The sequence below is a fragment of the Gopherus flavomarginatus genome, chromosome 14, assembly GCF_025201925.1.
Source record: "Gopherus flavomarginatus isolate rGopFla2 chromosome 14, rGopFla2.mat.asm, whole genome shotgun sequence".
NCBI classification, from domain to species: Eukaryota; Metazoa; Chordata; order Testudines; family Testudinidae; genus Gopherus; species Gopherus flavomarginatus.
In genome coordinates, this window is record NC_066630.1 from 43,270,350 (window position 1) to 43,293,164 (window position 22,815).

At 50.8% G+C, this 22,815-nt stretch overlaps 1 protein-coding gene across 1 annotated transcript in view; it reads right to left on the minus strand.

Moving 5' to 3' along the window:
• FA2H (fatty acid 2-hydroxylase) overlaps window positions 1–22,815 on the minus strand; it is a 75,706-nt gene that overhangs the window by 14,681 nt on the left and 38,210 nt on the right. Inside the window, exons 2-4 of the mRNA XM_050922430.1 lie at window positions 21,365–21,457; window positions 4,986–5,128; window positions 3,786–3,892 (exon numbers count right to left, since the gene is read on the minus strand). Of these exons, the coding sequence (XP_050778387.1) occupies window positions 3,786–3,892; window positions 4,986–5,128; window positions 21,365–21,457 (343 nt within the window). The remainder of the gene's footprint in view (window positions 1–3,785; window positions 3,893–4,985; window positions 5,129–21,364; window positions 21,458–22,815) is intronic.

The following is a 22,815-nucleotide window of genomic DNA, read 5'->3' on the forward strand; positions in this document are numbered from 1 at the left end:
GTGTCTGCCTGGTCTATTTCGGTTTTAAGTGCTGCAGGGCAGAGACTGTCAGCTATGTGTTTGTACAGCACCTGGCACAGTGGGGGCCTGTTCTTAGCTGGCCCGTAGGCACTGCTGTCAGAAATGTGATTATTCATAAAAAAGGCACAAAGGCTGCCTGGGAGTGGGGCACAGAGGTAGCACTTCAAGTTACTTGAGACTAGTTTTAAAAAAAAGAAAAACAAAAAAACAAACCCCCCATACCCAGATTCTAAGTTGAAGATGTCCCTTTAAGACACCAGCTAACAGCATTGGACAGTGATCTGCTCCAAATGCAGTGCCCCCTCTAGCCCATTGAGCTGCACCCGCGCCACCATGGCAGGCTCTGGCGGGACACGGCCACATGAGAGGAGGAGGAGAAGGAGAAGGAGATTCTCCCTCTCCCGCCGTTCACTCATCCCTGGACACAGCCAACACTGGTACCAAATGGCGTCTCCAAAGGAATGCAGCTCAGGGGAGGAAAACAGCACATTAGAAACAAAGGCAGCAACATGCTCTGGCTGCAATTGTTGCTGGCAGGAGGGTGGCCAGTGTGGGATTTCACACAAACAAGCCACACACTGTGCAAGGTCTGTCCAGTGCCAGCAGCACTGAGGGCGCTGGACAGACAGCCTTACAGGGCTACAGACTGACAGCGCTGGCCATTTCTTTTGCTTCCATTCAGCTCCAGAGTGGTGGCTGTGTGCCCCCCGTGGGTGCGACCCCTGCTGGAACGGGGGCTGTTCCCCTTGCCATGGTGGGGGGCTTGGCTGGCAGTCCCCCACTACGGGGCTCCATTCCTCCTCCTACCTAGCCCTGTCCCCCGGTTATTTTTAGTAAAGTCATGGACAGGTCACGGGTTTTATGAAAGCCTGGGTATTGCCTGTGATCTGTCCCTGAATTTTTACTAAAAATAACCATGATAAAACCTTAGCCTTAACTAGGAATCACCAGCAATTCACAGACGCCTCTGGCGGGCCAGGCTTTGATGTCTGGACACCTATAGCCCTTCAAATCTGGAGAGACTCAATATCTATCTGACACCAGGATGGTTCCATTTCAGACACATGAATGCAGAGAGGGCCAGAAAAAAAAATACAGGGCATGAGAGCCAGGGTTTCCGAGACTAGAGTCAGTGACTTTTTTTTTTCAAAATCGTTGGACTGGGAGCAAATATCAGCGGCACAGTGATCTGCCACCCTGGCAAAGAGCCAAGGTCTGCTCTGGGGACCCCACCATCTGAGATGGGGGAGCAGCAAGCCACTAGCAGAAACAGTCATGAAGACCCCCCCGCATTTAGTTAGAAACATAGCTAAAGATGGCGAGTGCATCTCTGTTACACTAACAGTACCTCCATACTGAATCTGGGAGGGGTAATCCGCAGCTCGGGGAGCTGTACGCATGCTGGCTGCTGGAGCTAGTTCATGGGCAGTGGGCCCACTAGCCACACAAATAAATACCCAGACAGACTCCAAAGCTAGCAGGGACCATCATGACTAGGGGGCTGGAGCATATGACTTATGAGGAGAGGCTGAAGGAACGGGGATTGTTTAGTCTGCAGAAGAGAAGAGTGAGGGGGGATTTGATAGCTGCTTTCAACTACCTGAATGGAGGTGTCACGGAGTGTGGGGAGTCCAGTCCTGCACCCCTCTTCCTGGGACCCACAGTGACTCTCTGCCAGCCAGTAAAACAGAAGGTTTATTGGACAACAGGAACACAGGTTACAGCAGGGCTTGCAGGCACAGTCAGGACCTCTCCATCGAGTCCTTCTGGGCTTTCAGGGTGCTTGGATCCTAGCTAGGATACCCTGAATTCCACCCACACAGCCCCAAGCCCAAACTCAAAAACTGCTTCCCTCCTGCCACTCCCTTCCTTTGTCCCCTTCCCGGGCAAAGGTGTTGACCCTTCCCCTCCCTTACCTAGCTCAGGTTACAGGCTCCGGTATCATCCATCCCCTAAAGTCCTCCCCCGCTCTCCCATTCCCCACGCAGACAGCCCCTACTCCACCACATCTCTCCCCCCTTCGAGACTGAACTGAGCAGGGTCACTCTGCCCAGTGACCTGGGGAAGTTCAGGGCCCACTCTCCGGGACAGGGGGTTCCAAAGAGGATGGCTCTATACTGTTCTCAGTGGTAGCAGATGACAGAATAAGGAACAGTGGTCTCAAGTTGCCGTGGGGGAGGTCTAGGTTGGATGTTAAACTTTTTCACTAGGAGGGTGGTGAAGCACTGGAATGGGTTACCTAGGGAGGTGATGGAATCTCCTTCCTTAGAGGTTTTTAAGGTCAGGCTTTACAGAGCCCTGGCTGAGATGATTTAGTTGGGAATTGGTCCTGCTCTGAGCAGGGGGTTGGACTAGATGACCTCTTGAGGTCCCTTCCAACTCTGATATTCTATGATCATTTAGTCTGACCTCCTGCACATCGCAGGCCACAGAACCTCACCCACCCACTCCTGCAATAGACCCCTAAACTCTGGCTGAGTCACCGTCATCCTCAAATCATGGTTTAAAGAATTCAAGTTACAGAGACTCCACCATTTACAGGGTCAGACGGGATTGTACTTGGGTGCCTGCTACTATTTTTAGCATGGTAGTTCCAGCAGAGCTAGCATGTGTACATCTCCCCAAAGTGGAATTACATCTCCCGGCTGCTGTGTAGAGACACCCAAAAGGGCCAAATAAGGTATTCTGGTGAAGTGGGACAAAGAGGAAATGACTTCTGTCTTGGCTCAGGATCCAGCCACAGGGAGCTGGATAAAGCAGGCCTGCGCAGGTGTGTCTGGAGTGAAGCTGAATCTGGTTCCAGCACTGCAGTTCATGTGCTCAGTGAAAATCTTTGAGGGCTGGACTGACAACAGAGAAGTGTTGCAAACTTGGCACAAGTCACTGGACTGGTACAATATTTTCTTCCTCTGATGCACCTTGCCCCAAAACACCACCGTGATGGACGGATTACAGCTGACCCAGACCACAGCCCCCAGCAACCAGACTTCTGCAGCAAGCCAGTGATCTGGTGCCACCCACAAGCCCAGAATGGGGCTGGATGCAGACAATTGTGGCTATGACTGGGTTTAAAGGAGACTGGATGTTATTTCAAAAGTGGTACTTGACAAAAAGGGTTAATTTGCTGCTGTTCCATGCAACTAATTGTAGCTTCAAACATGCATGGGAGGGCGGGGGGGGGGGGGGGTGGAAAGCAAGCCAGCCATTCCCCCATCCCCCGGGCCCTCTGTGTACAACACATGTGTACACACGCACACACACGGGTTTGACCCCTTCATGCTAGTGGGATAGCTTGTGCCAATGTACATGCTAGTGACTCCCGTCAGGAAAGCAGGGGTGCAGGTGAGTGCAATTGCTTAAGGGCAGGGCCGGCTCCAGGCACCAGCATTCCAAGCTGGTGCTTGGGGGGGGCAATCTGCAAGAGGCGGCAGTCCCTGTTGTTTTGCCCCCAAGCAGCGCGCCGAATTGCCGCCGCGGACAGTGGGGGCAGTCCGTGTGCCTTTAGGGCGGCACGCGCATTTCCACAGTGGCGGCAATTCGGCAGCAGCTTCTATGTTTAGCTGTCCGCGGCGGCTTCAGCTAAACATAGAAGCTGCCGCCAAATTGCTGCCGCGGAAACGTGTCTGCTGCCCTAAGGGCACACAGACTGCCCCCGCTGTAGTGGCAATTCGGTGCGCTGCTTGGGGCACCGAAAACTAGAGCCAGCCCTGCTGAAGGGACCCGGATTAGACAGGGACAGGTGGATCTGCGCTGGAGTTCAGTACCTGCTGTGAATGACGAAAAGAGTCTAGTAGTTCCCTGCGCAAGAGATGTGTAGCAAAACCAGCTGAGATACAGCACCACAGGGATCCACACCATGATAACGATGTACCTAGAGGATGGAAGAGGAATTCATTTGAGCAAATTCACAAGCTTTCTCCACGCTCTATGGCAAAACTTAGGGCTTGTGCACACTAGCACTTGTGTTGGTATAATGTACGTCACTCAGGAGTTTGAATAAGCCGCACCCTTGAGTGACATAATTTACACCGAGCTAAGTGTCAGTGTGGAAAGCACTATGTCGGCAGGAGAGCTTCTCCCGCAGACGTAGCTACCGCCTCTCCTGGAGGTGGAGTTCTTGTGCCAGCAGGAGAGCTCTCTCCCACCGGCATAGAGCATCCTTCCCTGATGCACTGCATCAGTGCAGCTGGGCCGCTGTGGTGCATCTAGTGTGGACTAGCCCTTAGTTATTCCAAACAGGGCACATGCTTCGGGGGATACCGAGGCAGCTGTACCAGTGGCCCCAAAGCCAGCGTTCGGCTGTCCTACACTTCACAGGCCCTTGCTTCCTGCTCAAGCTCAGAGAGAGGGAGGAGGGGACCCAATACAAACTATTGGGAGAGAGCTTTAAGCAGCAACAATCCCACATCCTAAAGGAGCAGGCCCCGGTATCAGAGGAGGGGGAGTCAGCCCAGTGGCTTGGGCTGTGCATGACCACGGCAGAGACTCAGGCTCAGTTTCCAAGTCTCTTTCCTCTCATCCTAGGAATGCTGTGGAGGAAGCACCTCACATTGCTCTGCAGCTGCTCCTCTTCACTCATCACCTGAGGGGCACTGAGGGACGCAGAAGCAAGTCTCACTGCGGTCACTGTGGATACAGTATTGACTGGAGCGTGGTAGGTGACGAGGCAGAGAGCCTGAGGGCTCCAGAAACACCTGTACGCTCCAGGAAGCTCGCAGATGGGATGTGTCTTGTTATCTGAGCTCGGCCCATGGCGGAGCCACCGCACTGAGCCGGCTTTCCCTGCTGGACCCCAGGAGCTCCCTGTCCATCCAACCAGCCCAGCTTCCTTCCCCTTGGGACATGGTCTCACAATGAATCTCTATTTCGAGATTCTAGTTCTGGGCGTGACAAGAAGCACAAGCCCTGGGGGAGGGATCAGACAAGGCCAGACCTGCTGCAAGCCTCCCTCAGATGACACTTACCATGCCGTTTTAGAGAGGGACTCTATGAAATCCGAGTGGAACAAGCGAATTGGCCGGTCCACTGGCTGATGCACCCACTCGTCATATTTCTCCCCCAAATGGCCCACCTGCCAGAGCAATGGTTTGTGCCAGTCCACGAGATCCTAGGGGAGCAGAGAACAGGGGGCGAGATCTTTTACAATCAAGTCACTAAGCCATTTTACATTCCTCACCTAGCACAATGCCTTACTGTGTATTACTGGTTGATGTGCATATCTCCCATGGACCATCAGGGTGAGCCAGACAACTTGTGCAACCAGCATCCAAGAACTTCTCCTCTGTACAGAGCAACACCTAAGGGGCTTTACCCGGGCTCAAGGTTAAGATTGCTACATTAATATGAGCTAGGACACTTCCCCAAGCTGGGGAGCTGGCAGGTTATGCAAAAACTAAAAATGGTAACATCGTATGTCCATCATAGACTGAGCTGTTCGCTTCAAGGAGCTGAATCTATTAGAGTCAGGTGGGTAAGAAAGGACCTCTCCCTTACAGAAAAGGCTAGGGGTTTCGTAAGCCCAGAGGGTGCAGTTGAGATATTGTACTGCTGGCTGAACAATGGCAGAACAGAATTAGAATCAACTCTCAGTATCGGAAATGCTGAGTGCTGCTCAGTTTAAACACTCATGTTATTTATTGCTCTATGGGCCAGATTTTTTTTCTAGCATTTAAAGTATGGAAGCATCCAGAGGGTTTTTTGTAAGACACTATTTATCTGCATTGTGAGACACACACGCCCTCCCTCGCACTGTGATCAGATAGCAGGCCAGCTTGCCACAGGGATCTGTCTAAGTTATGCTCAAAGCCCCTGCAGCCCCTGGGGGTTTGTGCAGCAGGATGAAAGTTCTGTGGCAGCTTTTAAAATCGAATATGTAAGTGACCCCCCCCCAATCAGTGCTGTGACCCCTGGGTTACAGACAATTAAGAGCTTCACGGCAGGAGTCGCTGGTGGGGCAGGAGGCGCAGGAGGCCTGGCAGCTGGGTTGGGGACAGGGAAGACAGTTTAGGGTGGGGATGATTAAAAAGTGCTCAGTGCTGGCCTGATGTTGCTCTCCCTGAAGTCAGCGGAGGCAGAGCACTTACAAACATCCCCACCCTTGCTTTATCACAAGCAGCGAGTACAAGAGACCAAGGTATTGTGGCTAGATCACTGGCATGGGTGGCAGGTTTGTAGAAATTTTGGTGGTGCCCAGAACCCAGCCCCCCAACTCCAGCCCCCCCCAAACTCCACCCTCCACCTGCCTAAGGCTCTGGGGGGGGGGTTGGGTTGGGGGAGGAGGTCTGGGGTGCAGGTCCTGGGCTGGGGATTAGGGTGCAGGAGGGGTGCCGGCTTTGGGATGGAGTTTGGGGATACAAGGAGGTGCAGGAGGATGAGGGTTGGGGCTGAGGAGGAGAGGGTTGGGGTGTGGAAGAGGGATCAGGGCTGGGGCAGAGGATTAGGGTGTGGCGGGGGATGAGGGTTGGGGCTGAGGATGAGGGGTTCAGGCTGCCAGGGCAAGGAAGCACAGGCGGCTTTATGGTGCCAGGTGGTGGAGGCCCACTGCACGTCAACGAAGCCGACCAAGACGCTAACCCTATCTCCCACAAACAGCAGGGTGAGCCAGATAACCTGCAGTGCTCGTGTGCAAACACAGCAAGGCCTCAGGCGCTTTCCACAGGCTCAAGGTGAAGGCTGCTGGATCATTATGTGCCGGAGCATGTTTCCAGGCATCCAAATCCTGACAAGTCAAGGAAACAAACTAGGGTGACCAGACAGCAAGTGTGAAAAATTAGGACGGGGTGGGGGGACAATAGGAGCCTATATAAGAAAGAGATTCAAAAATTGGGACTGTCCCTATAAAATCAGGACATCTGGTCATCCTGAAACGAACTGACAGCAAAGGTGCTAACAGCAGCCTGAGATGTTCCATTTTAGAAACACTGAAGCAGTCAGCAGCCAGCACAACTTGAAAGAACCTCTTCTAGTGACCATTAAATTGGCCTTCAGGGACCCCAAGAATAGGGTGACCAGATAGCAAGTGTGAAAAAGCAGGATGGGGGTGGGGAGGTAATAGGAGCCTATATAAGAAAGACCCAAAAATCAGGACTGACCCTATAAAATCGGGACATCTGGTCACCCTACCCAAGGAGAAGGAGCTTACAGCATTTGCTAGAGTTTGTAGTGACTTGACTAACAATTGCGAAGAGCTCCCAGTACGTATGCTGAAGGGACAGGGTTTGTTCCCCCAACTGTAGCTATAACTGCGTTGCCCAAACTGAAGGGCACAAAGAAAAAAGTTACACATGCCAGAAGCAAGTGCCATGGGATTCGTTCCTCTCAGTGTGGGTGACAGGCTCCATTTCCGAGACACACTGGTTGTCAGTAAAAGAGGACCCACCAAGCGTGCGTGGAGTAGAGGTAACTTTGGGACTCTCAGGAGAGGGAGAGTTGAGCTGGCAGCATCCATTTCTGCCTGCTGAAGAGAGCTGGTTAATGAAGCCGCCTGGCTGCTGACCATGTCCCACGGTACTGACTGGGTGAAAGGCGAGTCAATCTAGGGAGATAAAAATCGCTTCCTCCTTTATCCCTCCCATGCTCAGGACAGATAACATTCCAACACAGCTATTCGGCTCTGCATTGCCCAAGGAAGTCAGAGTGTCACTATGACAACACGCATCCAGGCCATGTTATGAGTCATTTGGCTTATCTGCTGGACTGTAGTGTCACGTACCAGCTCATAACCGTGCCTGCCTGTGCCACTCCCCAGGGGCACCCTGGGTTGTGAGCATAGGTGGCACGTATTATAGGTTGGGGAAGTCTGTGCCTCCCCAAACAGCCTAGTGTGGCCCCGCTCACACACTCCATCTGCAGGCCTCCTCCTGCTTGCTGTTCGCTCTGGCCTCCAGCAGGGGAGGGGGACGGAAGGGGCGGGGGCCTTGGGCAGAGGCCAGAGGCTAGCCTCCTCCAAGGACGCGTTCATCTGCCGCACATGGTTGTGAGGCACCTCGCCAGCACCTGCCCTCAGCATGAGACAGCTTTGTCCCCAGCCTCTGGCAGCAGAAGCCCTGCCTTCCAGAACTCTGCAGGCCTCACTTCCTCTCTTTCCAGTAGAGACAGGGATGTGTTATTGCCATTATACAAGCATCTGGAATACCGGGTGCTGTTCTGGTCTCCCATGTTTAAGAAAGATGAATTCAAACTGGAACAGGTGCAGAGCAGGATGATCCAAGGAATGATAAACCTACCTTGCAAGAGGACACTCAAAGAGCTTGGCTTATTTAGCCTCACCACACGATGGCTATGGGGAGCTATGATGGCTCTCTGTAAATACATCATATATATAAATACTAAGGAGGGAAGGGAGTTATTTCAGTTAAGTGCCAATATTGGCACAAGAACAAATCGATAGAAACTGGCCATCAACAAGTTTAAGCTTGAAATTAGATGAAGGTTTCTAACCATCAGAGGAGTGAAGTTCTGGAGCAGCCTCCCAAGGGGAGCAGTGGGGGCAAAAAAACCCAACTGGCTTCAAGACTGAGCTTGATAAGTTTATGGTGGGGATGGAATGATGAGACTGCTTACAATGGTATGTGGCCCATCAGTGACTGCCTGTAGCAAAAATCCCCAACAGCCAGAGACAGGGCACTGCATGGGGCAGGCTCTGAGTTACCACAGAGAATTCTTTCCCAGGTGTCTGGTTGGTGGGTCTTGCCCACATGCTCAGGGTCTTAACGATAGCCATATTTGGGGTTGAGAAGGAATTTGCCCCCTGCTCAGATTGGCAGAGACCCTGAGGTTTTTTGCCTTCCTCTGCAGCATGGGTCACGTCACCTGCAGGTTTAAATTAGTGCAAATGGTGGATTCTCTGTAACTTGAAGGCTTGACTAAAGATTTGAAGATTTCAGTAACTGAGGGCGTGTCTACACTGCCAAGTTTTGTTGCCAAAAACTGCCTTTTGGCAAAAAAACAGCAAGAGCGTACACACTACGATGGGACTTTTGTCGCGAAAAACACCCACTTTTGGCAACAAAAAACCTCCACCCCTACGAGAGACTTTTGTCTTTTCCCCTCCCTTTATTGTGGGCAAAGAGCCAGTGTAGACACTGCTGATTGTTTTGTCGACAGAACTGGCTTCTGCCAGTAACCCCCAATGCCTGCCCTGATTGCTCTGCTCAGTGTTTTGAGCTCTGCTACCCTGCAGGCATGCGCCCTCCCCTTTCAAAGCTCCGGGAAGTATCTGTGTGCTGCTCCGGCTGGGAAACAAAGAGCAAATCATTGGACTGCTCCTGTTCTGCCCCGCACTAGCAACACAGCAGCAGGCGGAGGGGGACAGACTGCTGTGCTGCTTTGCCATTCCTCCACATGGAGAGCTCTCAGAGCTACTCGTAATGCTGCTGTCAGCAGCGGAGGGGGCTGTGGGAGAACTCTGAGAGAATCCCCAGACGGGAAGCGATCAGCTCTTCCTTCCCATGGTGCTGGGCCCAGACTCCAAAGGGGCCCCCCCCAAGAGAGGACGGAGCGATTCCACGCCCTGGCATTGGACTGGCCCCGGCCACGCTGCCAGCTCAACCTGGCAAATGCCATTACCTTCCAGCAGGGCTGGTAAGTATGGCCAAGGTGTGAGGGAGTGGGTCTCTGGAGGTGTGTGGGGAGCTGCTGGCCAGGGGGGTCTCTTGGGGGGCAGTGGGGAAGGGCTGCGCGTTGGGATGCTGGGCAGGGGGAGGGTCTGAGTGAGGTGCTGTGTAGCAGTGGTGATGGGCTGCGGGAAAGTGCATTGGGCAGTAGTGGTGTGGCTGGGGGGGGGCGGTGCTCGGCAGAGGTAGTGGTGTGCACACCGCTGTGCATTTGTGGTGGAGAGTCTGTGTGTGGGGTTGCTGGGCATAGCACTTCCAGGGGACACTGGGCATAGGGAGGTGGGGGTTGGGTGGCACGGCATGGGTCCACCCCCAAGGGGAAGGGGCACGCTGGCAGCACAGGGCTGGGCGGCCCAGTGAGAGTCTGGCAACTGCCAGTTTGCATACAGTGCCCTTGCACTGGGCTGGGTGGAGCGGGGCCAGCCCCACCATGCTCTGCCCTATTGCCCCTGGCTGGCCCCTCGGTTTGGGGACCGACCTCCCCATGCTATATTCCTTTGCTCCCATGGGGGCCCACAAATATGTTTGGTGCCGGGCCCACAGAATTTTAATCTGGCTCTCTTCCCACAACACTGCGCTGTGGGATACGATTTTTGTTTTGTCGACTTCTGGGTGTTGACATAAGCCCTCAGTCTATTATAGGAGCAGATGAGTGAGGTTTTGTGGCCTGCAATGTACAGGAGGTCAGACTAGATGATCATGATGGTCCCTTCTGGCCTTAAAAAGTCTATGAGTCTATACAGGTGGCAATAGGTACACACTGATTTAAGAATCCTCAGAGTTCTCGGTAAAGTCCAGTCCCTTATCTACAGAACAATCACAGAATTACCAGGCCTGATATTCCCAAAGGAGCAGTGCACCACAGCTAACTAGTTATACCTTGCACAGTGCTTAGGTCTAATTTATAGTGACAACAACGTTGGAGTTTATAATCAAAGAACAGAGATTCAAGCAGGGTTTTGGAGCAGAGCCCAGAGCTGAAGGGCAGAGCAGCTCTGGAGCAGTGGAGCTGCAGGTTTTTGCCTGGAGCTTGCTCCAGAGCCGGAGCACAGCTCCAAAGCCCTGGATTCAAGTGATAGCAAGTACGAATATTAGCAACAAAAGATTTCATGTAAAAACAAAAATCAGTAACATGCTTTATAAAGATTAAACTTAGCTCACAAGTTCTCCTCCTGTCTAAAGAAGCTTGTCTCACCAAAGTTCTCAAAGTCCCAAACCTGGTTAGGATCCCTTTTTCACAAAGCAAACTCCCTGCCTGTTTACTTCCTCAGTAAAGAATTCCAGGGTGTCCTCTTTGCCCTCGCAAAACAAACCTTTGATGTGCCCCTCAAGATAGTTTACTTCATCCTGTGAGTTTCTTTCTGAAGTCCCCTCCTGCTCTTCATAAGCATTTGACTTGGAATGCCAATGGTTGCCCGTTTGCCGTTGTGAGCCAAACAATGCTCAGGTTACATGTAAACAAATAGATGGATAAACAACTCGTCTGAAAGAAAATTCACTTTTCACCTTTGCCAGTGACTAGACCCTAGACACAGGCTGTAAGAGCGTAATTGTTAGTGTATATACACAGCTCCTTACGTGACAGCCGTCCGTGCATTTCACAGCTGTATTGATGACTAGTGTGACACGGGCTTTTATCAGAGACCTCACATTACATTCTTTGGTGAACCAGAATGCACGTACCAGACCCAGGGGATTCCTGTAACCCTTATGCACCCCCTTTTGCCCTCTGCCTGGTGGCATCAAGAGGTCCCTGAATCACAGCACAAAAATCAACGAAGAGATAGGCAGGTGAATTGGAAAAAAATAAAATCACTATTCCCTGGCCTCACCACCAGCAGGACCATTCTCTCTTTCCCACCATCATCACACATGTGGGCTTCAGAGACATCTGCTGTAGAGTCGCTTTGCTGCACAAACGACTGCAATTCAGAACTACCAAGCTGTGACCTCCTCCCCAAGCCTCCCCTTCATGCTCAATGCCACAGTAGTGGCTCCCTATCGAGTTTCACTGCCAGTGTCTCCACGACTGGCACTTCCAGGCCGGAGTAACACTTCTAAACGAGTTCTATGTGGATTCTGCCTGGTTTCTTTCTGAAGCATAGAGATGGGCTGTGCTCACAGAGTTCAGACCCAGGGATTTAAGATTCCCTCTCACGAAGTCAGCAGGTGTTTGGATCCTGGATCTGAACTAAGATCCAAAACAGAGCACATGGGGGAAAGAGAAACCTGTAGGAAAAACAAAGTCTCTCTGTACACCCGAGTGAAAGACAGGAATTATCTAGACCTGTGCAACAACTTGCCAACACAGGAGGCTTCGCTCATACTACAGTGACAACACCTTCTTGTATTGTAGTTGCCAAAGGGCCTGGCCACAGAGGAAATCACTCTCTGCCTCTCCCATCCCTCTCAGTCCCAGTTGGTGAAAGCTACAAGACCAGGAGGATGGAAAAGGCCCGACCGCACAAGATCAGTCCACCGAGTTCGTGTCCAGAACTGCTCTTCCTGGTCCCTAGACTAATTTGTACATATAATCACTCAGCAGAGCAGTGCAGCATGTGTTAGCTGCCAGATCTCAGAAGCAAGTCAGGGACACTTGTTTTTCAAAACAGGGACAATTTCCCTCCCACACCCCCTGCCACAGGGAGGGTCACACAGTCTCAGCATAACTCCCATTGATGCTCAAGTCAAATTTGAGCACTAATTTGATTTCTTCCAGCCCCTGCCTCTGACAGCAGTGCTTGGGAAGCAGCCAGTGGGATGGTGTGGGCAATTCTCCCATGTAATTCTCTCAACATGGCTGTGGGAAGGCCAAGGCCCACACAGGAGCTCAGCGCAGATGTTGGAGCAGAGTAACTGTGGGTGGAGAAAGGTGCTGGCTGCTGGGACCAGGGTCGGCTCTAAGCACCAGCTAAGGAAGCAGGTGCCTGGGGCGGCAAATCTGAAGGGGTGGCACTCCAACTCCCCCCCGCCGCCCTTCTTCGGTGGCTGTTCGGTGACAGCTTTTTCTTTTCTTCTTCTTCAGCCTCCATTCAGCGTCAGCTTTTTCATTTCTTCTTCGGTGGCAGCTTTTTTTTTCCTCCTCTTCCTTTTGCTTCGCCGCTTGGGGTGGCAAAAAAGGTCAAGTCGACCCTGGCTGGGCCATGGGGATTCTATGGGCCAGAGTGCAAAGAAACAGGAAGGAGAAAAGAGCTGCAAAGTGAGGACAGAGCTGAGACACAGCCGTATAATTCTCTCGACAGCTTTAGCCTCATGGCCCCTCATCTACAGCTGCATTCCTGGGTAGTAGATCAGACGTTCGTGGAAAAGTTTGATGTTCCGGACACCGTTCTTGCTCTAGAGTTCCTGCCACCTGGGACAATTGTTTACGAGCAAGCATCAGCCCAGCAAATAAGGGAGAGAACATGGAATTTGCTTCAAAAAAAAAAAAAAAAAAAAAAAAGCACTCAGTTCTTAGGATCAGAGACCTGCAGACCCTGGCAAAGCAGCCTGCCAACAAGATCCCAGCAGGTCCCCTCAGTGCAAGCAGAGCATGGAAATGCGTGCAGTCCTCATGCTCTTGCAGGGAGCAAGGGAAGCTCGCAGGTGACTTTCTAAGCCACAAGCAGTCTCTGCTCTAGGCCATCTGTCATGCAACTGCAGCAGGCAGCTCCAGTCATGCACTCATTCCCTTGCCGGCAGCGAGACAGAGGCTGGCCAGTCACTCGAGCCCAATAGTTAGGTGGTTTCTGTTCCCATCAGGCTGTGGAAGTTCACATCCCAGAGAGTGGTTTCCACAGAACCATTCCCTTCTGGGGCCGTGACCAGAGGCAGCTAACACTGGAGTTTCGGAGGGAGAAGCTGCAGACTCCATGTTTGGAGACAGTGGGACGTGGTGAGTGGCGCGTTTGGGCCAGCTGTGGGTTGTTCTCTGTGTACAAGCTGTGGAACTGGGCTGTGAGGCTCAACCCTTGGAGCTCTGATCTTCCCCCCGCCCCAGGATCCAATGGCTGGAGTGGAAGCTAGACAAATTCAGTCTGGAAACAAAGTGTACATTTTTAAGGCAATTAGCCACTGGAACAATTGACCAGGGGTCATGGTGGATTCTCCAACACGGACAATTGTTAAATCAAGATGGGAGGTTTTTCTACCAGCTCTGCACTAGGAATGGCTTTGGGGTGGGCCCCTGGCCTGTGCTATACAGGAGATCAGGGTAGATCATCACAATGGTCCCTTCTGCCCTTGAAATCTAATCACCAGGAAAGCGACCAGCACACCAATCTACACAGTCAGGCCCTGGCACTCCGACCCAGGGGAGAATGGCCCAGACTGGGCAGAACATTAGAACTCAGCTAATACATGAAGCCATCACACCTGGCTGATACTGCCCTTATTTAGGTAAGGGAGGTTTCGTCATTAATAATCTTTCACACTTCAAACTTTTAAGAACAAAGTCATCAAACCCTTCCCCATATCATAGATGAATTCATTCATGAAATACAAGGGCTGGGCCCGCTCCTTTCTGTTCTACCTGGCTGCTCCCTGCAGGCCCCCCACTCCCGGGAGCTGGGGAGGGGGACTCTCCAGAGCGACAGGCAGTTCTAAAATGCCCAGGCATTGTGTCTTCCAGATCAACATCTCCTTGGGGCTTAAAGCAGTGACTTTAGCAGGAAGTGTCTAACTGTCTCATCCACTCTTCCCAAGAATCACTTTGCAATCGCAGTCTGGTTCAGCCACATTTCTCACAGGCTGCTTTGCTTCAGGCAGTGTGGGTGGGTTAAGTGCTTCCCCTCGGCCATTCCCTCCTCTCCCCCGAAGGTCCCAGGGAAGGAGAGAGCTGGCTCAGCCAGCAGTGTGTTCCAGACTCAAGTTCCCTAGGGAAAGGTGGGGAGGAGTTGTCAGAAGCTATGCCAGGAATGGCACAGAAGAGGAGAGGACTAATTGCATCCCAGGTAGAGAATGGGCCCGGGGGGGTAGAGGGAAGGCTGCTAGCTCTACCTGCAGGATGGGCCCCAGGAGTAGCCACAGACTAGGCCAATTCGCATCAGCTGCTTTAGGTTTGGCTGCTTCGGGCAAATCAGAACCAGCTCCATGTTTGCAGTGTCACTCCCAGCTATGCTTATGGCCTGAGCGTAAGTGGCAGAAGGGAACATTCCTCATTTACCACCTTCCTTCCCTGGCAAGGGGAATTTCCTCTCCACAGCCATTCACTCCCAGCTGGCTTTAAATGCAGCCAGACACGGTGATTGGACTTTGCACTTCCAACACTTCCTATCCAACGCACTTGCAGGCCTCTAGAGTTTCCCACCATGGTCAGGTATACAACCCTGCCTCATAGCGTATCTGCTTCATCGCTGCAAAGGATCCATTCCAGCAAGCTGCATTACCCTCTCAGTTCAGAGCCCTAACAGCTAGTGAGGTCAAACTGCTTGTGTGGGGGGTGGAGATGCAACCTTGCCTCCCCTAGCTCTGTTAATAAGGATGCTTGACAACCATATGTTATGAGGGGACGTTGATGGATGTAACCTGCATATTGAGTAAAATCTACTTGCCCAGCCCTGGTTATGGTGAGGGCGTGCGTCTACCTGGAAACAGAGCATTGCGCGTTGGCAGGCTGAGCAGGAGAGAGAGGCTGGCCACATGACAGGGAACTGGGGCCTAGAATGGTGAGGAAGGCTCAAAGCAGGGGAGGAAGCATCTCCTTGTAAAGGGGGAGACAAACGAGGCAGGTCAGACAGGACTCTGGAGTTGCGCTAACGGTTAATATGTGAGTATGTTCCAGACTGGATTTTCCAGGCCTCAGGTGCCTCCCAGCTCTCTGCAGGGGGCACAAAGAGATATTGGTTTAGAGAGGACTCACTGGGATACGTGCGATTCTGGATACCCACAGACACATTAAAAACACAGCTACCAGTCGACAAGGGAGTGTGGACAATGGGGCTTTACCCATTAAGGAGCCTGATCAGCCTCTCACTAGCTATCTGGGGCAGCAGCATCTCACTCCAACAATGAACCATCCAGGGGTGTCAGGCTGGGGGCTCATATTCAGCCTTTCACCCCTTTTGGCTCCAGACACACTGGGGGAGCCTGCTTTGGAGAGACGTCTGTGTATCAGGATCCTGCTACGACAACCCTTGCGTCCTATGGTGGAGGATGCAGCCAAGAGTTTCTTAGCTGGGAGTGCTGGAAAGGAGCTTTTGGGTCATCCAGCCAGTTCTCTTACAAACAAGAGAAGTATCAGCTTCTTGTTTACTGTCAACCTTTCTGTAAAGTTAGCGCACTTAGACTTCCTGAGCCACTGGAGAAATCCATTTCCAGGGCTTACAGCTCAGGAAGAGCTCTGGTCCAGTAACCGAGCTAACAATGCATTGCGCTGCAGCACCACTTGTTATGAAGTGCCTACTGCCTGCTCCCAGAGAGTACCTGCACCGCCCAGGGCCACCCGGGGGGGGCAAGTGGGGCAATTTGCCCCGGGCCCCGCAGGGGCCCCCACGAGAGTTTTTCGGGGGCCCTGAAGCGGGATCCTTCACTCGCCCGGGACCCGGAAAACTCTCACGGGGCCCGGGCCCCCGGAGCTTCTTCTGCTCTGGGTCTTTGGCGGCGGGGAGTCCTTCTGCCCCGGGGCAGAAGGATCCCCTGCCACTGAATTACCACTGAAGACCCAGCTGCACTTCAGCAGCAGGTCCCGCTTTGGCGGTAATTTGGCGGCAGGGGGCTCCCGCCGCGGGTCTTTGGGGCACTTCAGCGGCAGGTCCCGGAGCGGAAGGTCCCCCCACCGCTGAATTACCACTGAAATGGGGGCCCCCCGCTGCCAAAGACCCCAGGCCCCCTGAATCCTCTGGGCGGCCCTGGCGCCAACTGCAGGACTGCATGGCTCCACACCACACGACAGCAACTCTGCATTGATATAGCACAGCTTGGTAAGACTAGGCACACTTTTTCAAGCCAGTTATGCCATTTCTTTGTGGTCTATTTTCAGTTCTCTTGGACACTAGGAGAGAGAACGCATGTCCTTTCTCTCTCCAAAAGAGCTAGAGGCTGAGCGTCAAACACCAAGCAGTTTGTATGAGTACATATACACACACACCTTTAGCCAACTGCCAAAAGGACTACACCCTACGCACGCCCTGTCCTACCACTCCACCTACTGCGGGCACCTTGCCCAAACACCTAAGTATGTTTGACAAGTTATTAAGCAGCCAGTTTAACCACACTCTGGTGAGACACCCTGCATCTGCAAGGGTCTTAAATGCTGGCCAGTCGTATTGATTTCTCTGGTTAGAAGTGTGTGCCTGCCCAAATCACAGCTGTACAGTACAAAATGGTATCTGTCTCCACAGCTGGATTTGTGGCCAAACTGCCAAGGTAATTTACCCAGAATGTAACATATCTAGATGCTGCCCTCCTCACCAGGTCACTCTCACTGGATGTGGACACAGCTTTGAGTATTAGGGGAACCTTTGCTTTTCATTTCCACGCCGTTTGGGGCAGGGGAGGGCAAAGCCCTACCTACCTTTGATCTCCCGGGCCTAGACATGTTCTCTAGAAAAGCACTGTTCTATTCCACACCCTTATGCTAGTGACCCGCATTTTCAAACAGCCTCAGCTTTGCAGAGTGGAGCACTTGTGAATAAATTCAGCACCTTCATCTCGGAGCAAAGGAGTTGTTTTTAAATCACTTTTCAGCATAGAGAAGTCAGATTGCACTTTGACTCCCTTTATGTACATGCTGAAGGATGACCGTGTTGGAACAGCGATGAAACGCCGATAAGGCCGGGAGTGACTGTGCAAGATCACGGAGGAGGGGACCGGAAACATCATTCACTTCCCCACTCTTCAGCCCTTCTTTTTTGTTGTTGCCTTACCCGATAGTGCTGCAAGAAGCGGCCTTCACAGGGAGCAGGGGTTTGCCAGGGTGTGGGCTTAATGCCTGAGGGTGGAACTGATCTGGTAAGTTCCGCAATGACTATGGTGGGCGTTCAACTTGATGCAAATGAGCCTGCGTTGCCTAACATACTGTATGACCTCAGGCAATGGTTCTCAACCAGGGGTACGTGTCATCCAGCCGGGTACATCAACTCAGCTAAATATATGCCTGGTTTTACAACAGGCTACATAAAAAGCACTAGCAAAGTCAGTACAAACTAAAATGTCATAAGACAATGACTTGTTTATACTGTTCTATAGACTATACATTTCAGTGTAAGTACAATAGTTATTTTATAATTATATGGTAAAAAATGGGACTAAGCAATTTGTCAGTACTAGTGTGCTAGGACACTTTTGTATGTTTAGGTCTGATCTTGTAAGCAAGGAGTTTTTAAGTGAGGTGTAACTTGGGGGCATGCAAGACAAATCAGCCTCCTGAAAGGGGTCCAGTAGTCTGGAAAGGTTGGGAGCCGCTGACCTAGGCAGTGGACAGTTCCATGCGTCAAACCGACTCTGGACACACCTCCACTCCAAATGTGAAGTCTGTTCCCATGTGGCTGCCCCTCCACACGGGAAGATCGCAGTCTGAGCTCTGCTCCAGAGCAAGAGGGAAGGGGGATTGGTTTTACAGTGTTTCGGTGGAGGTGTTGCTTAGGCGAGGGTTCAAAGGAGCCAGAGGGCTTGAGGCTGAGCCAATGTTCTTAGTTAGAAGTGACACAGCCTGGCTCTGCAACAGGGGTCTCCTTGCTGATGCTCAGGGCTGGTGTGCAGGGGAACTGCTCACAGTGAGATGCAAGGCTGCTGCCAAAGAAACCACCTCCTGCTAATCACTCCTGCTACATTATTTAGCCACACCTGGGTGACAAAGCATAAGCAGCCTCATCAGCTGGTGGGGTGGGGCAGGCAAGTTGGCTCAGTCATGTATATTTCGAGAGACACACAGCAGCTGCTGTCTGGCAAATCTCAAGCAGTCTGGATGCAGCCATGAATTGCAATCCTGCTTCTGCCGCCAGAAAGCCACCTCCAGTTAAACCAGAGAAGTATGTACTTGAGAGCAGATCAAAGGTGGGCAGGTTGCAGCCTCCTCCTGAAAGTGCCTTATCAGAATTGTAGCATGCTGACTCTGGATGGGTGTGGAGGAGGGAAAATCCTCTTGCACACTAACTACATACGTCTCCAAGAGAACAACCATATCAGTGTATAACTTGCTTGCCTGAGTCAAGGCAGTCAGTCATGGGTTCACGCCTTGCAGAATGACTTAAGCTCATATCCAGTAGTGACGCTGGAGCATGGTACAGAAGGAGGGGCATGCTGAATTTTAAGAGGCATTTCCTATGCTTGAAGGGTAAAAGCTGAAGATTATAAAAGGTACACGTTAAAGGGGAGTAGCATCCTGCCCAGCATTCCCCTGCGTTTCTAACCAGGCTCCGGCGTCCAGACTGACAGAGCTAATGGAGAGCGCTACGCAGCCAGGGCAAGCCTAGTGTCTAACGTCCGTAGCACTTTGTACACTCACTACTGCAAAGGAAAGAAAATCTTGTCCCACGTGAATCTGTGGATCTACACGTGCATCTACTAATCACAGAGCTCCCGTTGTAGCGAGGTCATTGTATCCACTCAGTCACCTGAGCACTAGCAGTTCTCTTACCAAGCATCAGGAGCAACCCACAACATCCATTGTGGTGAGAGGCTTATTCTTAGCAAGTTAAGTGTCAGTCCCTGAGATGAGGGCTGGCAATGGGGAATGTGGCACATAAGCAGTAGACTCAAACTCAACTCAGACAGGAAAAGGCAATACTGGTGGGCAGAGGACAAGCAGGAGATCTCGCAAACACTAGGACATGAGTTTGTCTGTAGAACATCAGCAAAGTGCAGAGTGATTCTTGGCTCTGCACTGTGTCTGGAGGCACAAGCTGCAGAAGTGGCCGGGAAGGCCTCTTTCCACCTCCAACTGGCCAAATGTGTGCCCATTCCTCATGGGCAAAGCCATGGCCTCAGTAGGGTAGAGGAAAGCAGGGGAAGCCACACAGACATTGCAGGCAATTTCAAAACACAGCAGTGCATCCACGTAGGAGAGGTAAATGAGAACAAGTCACAACAGAGCTGCCTCATGCTATGCTGGACCTTCATTCCTATTGATCCAATTCCAGGTCAGCTTCAAAGCTTCAATGGGCCAGTCTGCCAGCTACCCAAATGGACCACCGCTCCTTCCAGACTCTCTAGAATGCCACAGCAGCCAGTAGCACCTGGGCCAAGTATACTCGGCTCTGAAGTCGCTACTGCAGGAGCTCAGGATGAAACTTGGGCTAAGCCTCCCCAGCTCCTCTATACATAACTTGCATAGTTATCTGCAAGTTATCTGGATCTCATGAATTTGGGGGACCTGAATCATAATTTTTGAATGTCTGGGGCTGGCAACATTGAGCCTACGGAGGCCAAACCATTTTCTGTGTTCCAATGTTCTTTTGAAATGAACCTTTCATTTCTGAAATGTAACAACTTAGAAATTTCCTTCTAAGGAGTGGTGGATCAGGAGACAATGGCTAGTTAACATGTACAACAAAAAACATGAAAATGCATCAGTTGGGTATTAAGGGTTGAACGAAATGAAGCACCAAGCCACAACTTTTGCTGTCTGGACACTAAAATATCGCCTTGTATTATCAGTCCATCCTGCCCTTCACAGCTGGGTTTCTACAAGGGACCCTCAGCCGCCTCTTCTCCCACCAGATGCAGTTTTTCCATAACCTTCTGATGGAAGTCAGTCTCTGTTGCACTCCAGCTGCCCTTTTAATACGAGGACTAGAACAGTTCTCTCGATTCCATTTTGGCCATCACTATATTCTCCTCTAGACCTACAATAATTTTCTGCCACTTACTGCCACTGTTATATATGCCAGAGAGGTGTTTGCTGACCAGCCTGCTACTCTGTTATGGCACAACTGCATGGAGCTGTACAACAGCAAAGCAAGCTCTCCTTCACATAGTCACATATGGACAATTCGTGAGAGCGTAGAACATGCAAGGGCACAGTATGACCTCAGGACTGCACCTGGGATACTGGAGCACTCTTCCAATTAATCTGGATTTATGGTGACAAAAGAAGCATATTTGGATGTTGGGGAGGGGGAAAAGAGGCAGAAGGGGGGGACAGAGCCTTTTACCCTAGGCCAGCAGCTCAAATGCAGCTCAGGCAGCTAGTGATCATCATTCATTGGCTATCTGGTGACCTACACAAAGCTAGCATGTGGATCGCCAACGCATGGTGGAGGAGTTATCACAACGTGCCCCTTTGCTGGTGCACACTTCTCAGAGAGGCCCTGGTTTGAAGGGGCTTGGAAAAGGGGCTCTCACTGTGAGAGAGGGTGGCATGGCACATTGGTAGGGCAGCGCAGGGGAAGCTACAGTGGCTGGTCTGGAGGAAAAATATGTCAGTCTAACACTTTTGATAAGCACGCTAACTACGTTCACCTAAGGTCAGAACCAGCAAAGGTACTGTGTGGTATCCCTCACCAATGCCCATGGTTCTTATGCTAGTCTTTCTAATGGAGATGCTATGACTAATCCAGCCTCTTTCCTGCAGGATCTAGATGAACTTTGCAAAACTCCATTCTTGTCCTACCTTGTGTTTATTTGGAACATCTCTGCTCCTGATCTGGATTTGGACTGTGTTCCTTCGTTACAGGTTAGAAGGGAGATTTCCATTTTCAGACACAGAGAACAGTGATTAAACACCTTTGCTCAAATGATCTCCAGAAGCTAAGTAACGGTGTTTGAGAAGCCAACATGCTTCTGCAAATACTATACAACCAGCTCCTTACCTTATCTGGATCTACTGTTTTACATCTAGGATCCATCCTATGGTTTGTCGTCTGAGCTGTGGAATTTACTGGTTTCTCTGTCTCAAGAAGGCTCTAGAGACAAGAACAAGAAAGGATTAAATCCACAAGAGATCACATGAATTTAGTCTCAGCAATAAAACCTGAGGTGTATGGCTAACTCTCACATATTAAGTGGCTAGTCAAGATTTTTACTAAGTTCCCACAGCAGATTTTGTATGTATCAGGGAAGCACTAGTTTTATGCTGTCAAAGAAGTCTAGAATCTTTGTTCTTCGGTACATGACAAATGGCAAAACACCTCCAACCCCTCACAATCATGTAAGTTACATACATACATAAAGGCTTTACACAGAAGTCATTGAGTTCTAATGGCACTTTTTCCTGCAGCCGTATTCACATGGACAGAGATTTTGGGCATCTCCATATATTGGGAGTCTAACTTGAGAAACCTTGAGGAGCCTTTCCCAATCTTCAGAGAGTGGGTGCTCTGTATTTTCTGAAAATAAGGCTTCTCATTAAGGCTTCTCAAAAGTCGGACCACCAAAATCACCAGTGTCACTTTTGAAAAATCTTAGCCATGACCTCTATGTGTGGAATAGCCATGTGAAGAACAAGACCTGATGCTTGGCAGCATGCGGTGTCCCAAGCACACCACTATCAGTGCCCCAATGAGAATCATTTTCCATTTTTTAAAAATCTTGACATGCAATTGTATTGTCCAGAGAAAAAACATTTCTACTAAACCAGCTTGGGAAACCGTTCCCTTGTCCTGCAAACATCAGATTTGGGAAAAAATTCCAGCCCAAGATTGGGATAAAGAGTTAAAAAACAACAACAACAAAAAAACCCACCCTCAATTTTCACATCCCCAAAATCCAAACAACTTTTTGGATCAGGTCAATCAAATGATGTGTTTCAATTTTGACTTTTGTCTTTACTATCAGTTCAGTCCAAAACCACTTAATATTGAAACCTAACTGAATTTTTCATTTAGAAAACATCAAAATGGGATGTTTCAACAATTTCAGAACTCTCCCTGCAATGAGCTTTTGAAATAGGAAGCTTGTTGAAACCAACCCATTCCCACAAAATTTTTGGTTTCAACTAAATCAGTATTTTCTGATGAAACAGCATTTAATCAAAGAGTTCCCAGCCAGCTTTAATTTCTACTAAGTAGGCCATCAGTTCACTCTCAGCATTGCAAGCTAGATACCACATGACCAAGGTGGCTACCCTGAGGACACCTTTCAAGTAGCAGCGCTCCCACCCCATCTGCAGACAGACATTTCTACACCTTTGGTTTCAGATGCACAACTTTCCTGACAGGCATCACAACGGCAGAAGTGGAAGGTTGAGGAGCTGCTATGGACAACAGGGGGTCACACAAGCAGAGATGATGAGCAAATAAGGAGAACCACTATGAAGAGCGGC